This window comes from Pseudophryne corroboree, assembly GCF_028390025.1.
Source record: "Pseudophryne corroboree isolate aPseCor3 chromosome 3 unlocalized genomic scaffold, aPseCor3.hap2 SUPER_3_unloc_9, whole genome shotgun sequence".
Taxonomy (NCBI): domain Eukaryota; kingdom Metazoa; phylum Chordata; class Amphibia; order Anura; family Myobatrachidae; genus Pseudophryne; species Pseudophryne corroboree.
Window position 1 is genome coordinate 1,212,260 of NW_026967585.1, and position 2,901 is coordinate 1,215,160.

The 2,901-nt window shown below is 43.2% G+C and overlaps 1 protein-coding gene across 1 annotated transcript; it reads right to left on the minus strand.

Annotated features, from left to right (window-relative positions):
- Positions 1-994: 994 nt before the first annotated feature.
- On the minus strand, positions 995-2,212 carry LOC134984876 (gastrula zinc finger protein XlCGF71.1-like). Its single transcript, XM_063950355.1, has one exon. It carries the CDS (start codon positions 2,179-2,181, stop codon positions 1,492-1,494), a length of 690 nt encoding a protein of 229 aa, XP_063806425.1. The 5' UTR covers positions 2,182-2,212; the 3' UTR covers positions 995-1,491.
- Between the last annotated feature and the right edge of the window lie 689 nt (positions 2,213-2,901).

The window sequence follows — 2,901 nt, forward strand, 5'->3', positions numbered from 1 at the left end:
CTGAAAAGTATAATCATACATATGTACTCAGTACTTGGTTTGGGCCCTTTTGCATGAATTACTGCCTCAATGCGGCATGGCATGGATTCTATCAGCCTGTGGCACTGCTGAGGTGTTATGGCCTTCAGCTCTTCTGCATTGTTCAATCTCATGTCTCACCTTTCTCTTGGCAATGCCCCATAGATTCTCTATGGGGTTCAGGTCATGTGAGTTTGCTGGCCAATCCAGCACAGAAAACCAAGTCATTGAACCAGGTTTTGGTACTTTTGGCAGTGTGGGCAGGTGCCAAGTCCTGCTGGAAAATGAATTCCGCATCTCCATAAAGCTTGTCTGCTGAAGGATGTATGATGTGCTCTAAAATGGCCTAGTAAGAAGCGTCTTACCTGGGCTAAAGAAAAAAAGAACTGGTCTGTTGCTCAGTGGTCCAAAGTCCTTTTCTGATTAGAGCAAATTTTGCATCTCATTTGAAAACCAAGGTCCCAGAGTACGGAGGAAGAATGGAGAGGCACACAGTCCAAGATGCTTGAAGTCCAGTGTGAAGTTTCCGCAGTCTGTGTTGATTTAGGGAACCATGTCATCAGCTGGTGTTGGTCCACTGTGCTTTATTAAGTCCAGAGTCAACGCAGCCATCTACCAGGCTTTGGGAGTGCTGAACCCATGAATGTGTGTGTGTGTATATATATATAAAATTGTGCCCAAGGCTGATTACTGCATCTACAACAGATATAGGGGCTTATGTGACAGCCTGTGAGCTACAGACGTGGGGTGACACTGGCACACCTGCCCATATATAAAGTGTCACTTATTATGAGGCAGAGCGGAGGTGTGTACCAGGAACAAGACAGTCAGACCGTATCCCTATCATTAGGTAATCGGCACTTACCCCTGTCACCCCAGGCTGGTACTCCCACACTCCTCTGGGCGATCCAGTTCCAGAAACTACTACTCCTGCTAGAAAGTGACCCCCCCCCTCCCCCCCACACAATGAGAGCAGGTGATCTTACAGAACAGGTAACAGGGAAACAACAGAAACATAAAACTACAGGTATAAGATGTAATGTGACACAAGTGATAGATGTGAGAGGTCACATAGAGCCGGGATCAGGATACGTTGTGTAATGAGAGGTCAGACAGAAAGCCTTCCCATGTTGGTTGGTAACGCTGTTGCCTTGCCCTTTGTAGGTGAGACTCTATCATAAGGACGTTTCACCACAACTGAGTCACAGCCAACTGGTATCACCCACACCTGGAGCTCAGCTAGACAGCCACTTAGGATTGGTATTGGGTTCCGAGTACACAGAGAAAAAGAGAGGTCATCGGCATAGCAGTGGTAGACCAGGGCATGACGTCTGATTGTTTCACTCAGTAGCAGCAGGTATATTGCAAAAAGCATAGGAGATAGGACAGGACCTTGAGGAACATTGCATGGTGATGATGAGATAATAAAGGTTTCTCACCTGTGTGATGTCTATTGTGTGAAAAAGAGCTGATTTACTTCTCAAACTCAGAATATGTGTGACTTTTCTCATGTCTAACGAGATGTGATTTGTGTGCAAAACATTTCCCACACTCAGAACATGGAAATGGCTTCTCACCTGTGTGACGTCTCTCATGTGTAACAAGATCTGATTTCTGTACAAAACATTTCCCACACTCAGAACATGGAAATGGTTTCTCACCTGTGTGATTTCTCTCATGTCTAACAAGATCTGATTTCTGTATAAAACATTTCCCACACTCAGAACACGGAAATGGCCTATCACCTGTGTGATATCTCTGATGTGTAACAAAAGCTGATTTGTATGTAAAACATTTCCCACACTCAGAGCATGGAAATGGTTTCTCACCTGTGTGACTTTTCTGATGTGTAACGAAAGCTGATTTGTATTTAAAACATTTCCCACACTCAGAACACGGAAATTGCCTCTCACCTGCCTTAGCTGGTTGATGGGTAATACGCTTTGTGTTCTTTGTAAAACATTTGGCATCTATAGAAAAGGGAAACTCTATATCTACTGTCAGAGCTGTAACAGATGCACCAATAGAGTGATCAGGAGAATATTTCCCAGGATCAGAGGGATCAGCTGATAGAGCTGGATGTATAATTGGGGTAATGGGGTTAGCTCCTGGAGAATCCTGTCTACTGTCATTATCTTTAATGTCACAATCCGGGGATAACATTAGATGTCCTTCTGAGATATTCCTGCTTGTGTGTCCATCTGCTGGAAATAAAATACATTATGGAAATATAAATTTTCCTGTAACAATTTTAATCTTGTAAAGATTATAATTAAAAATAGCAAATTACTATAAAATGAGTAGACAAGACCCAGGGTGTATAATATATAATTCTATAAGTGACATTATTACATGTAAGCATTGCTTTTATGTTTATTTATTTTATTAAAACCAGGATGATTGGACTGGAGTATAACACTGAGAGATCATGTGGGATTACTACAGGTGACATGAGCTGTTGCCATAATGTCTACCTGAAGAAGCCCAAATCTTTTTATCAGTAGCTGGAAGACTTCCTGATATAGGAACCAGTCCCTTGGAACATCCTGCCTCAGTCTCAGCTATTCGGCCACTGTATACTCCTAGCCTGCTACATGGAACACGTGAGGTGACTCTCCCTACACAATATATCAGCTTTCCCACCTCTACCACCATCTCATTGCTTTCCTGGCACACCCGCTGTCTGAGAATACTCGGAGACACTTCTCCATTAACTACTAATGGAAACATTGCTCTACTGTCCATACTGCTCTGACTTACAGGACATTTATGTGACGCTTCTCTTCCCATAATTATATACCTTATACTATCGTATGGCAACACAGTGACATGATGTGAGGGGGAGAGCAGGAGTGTAATAGGGGCTGATGGCTCCTGATGTAT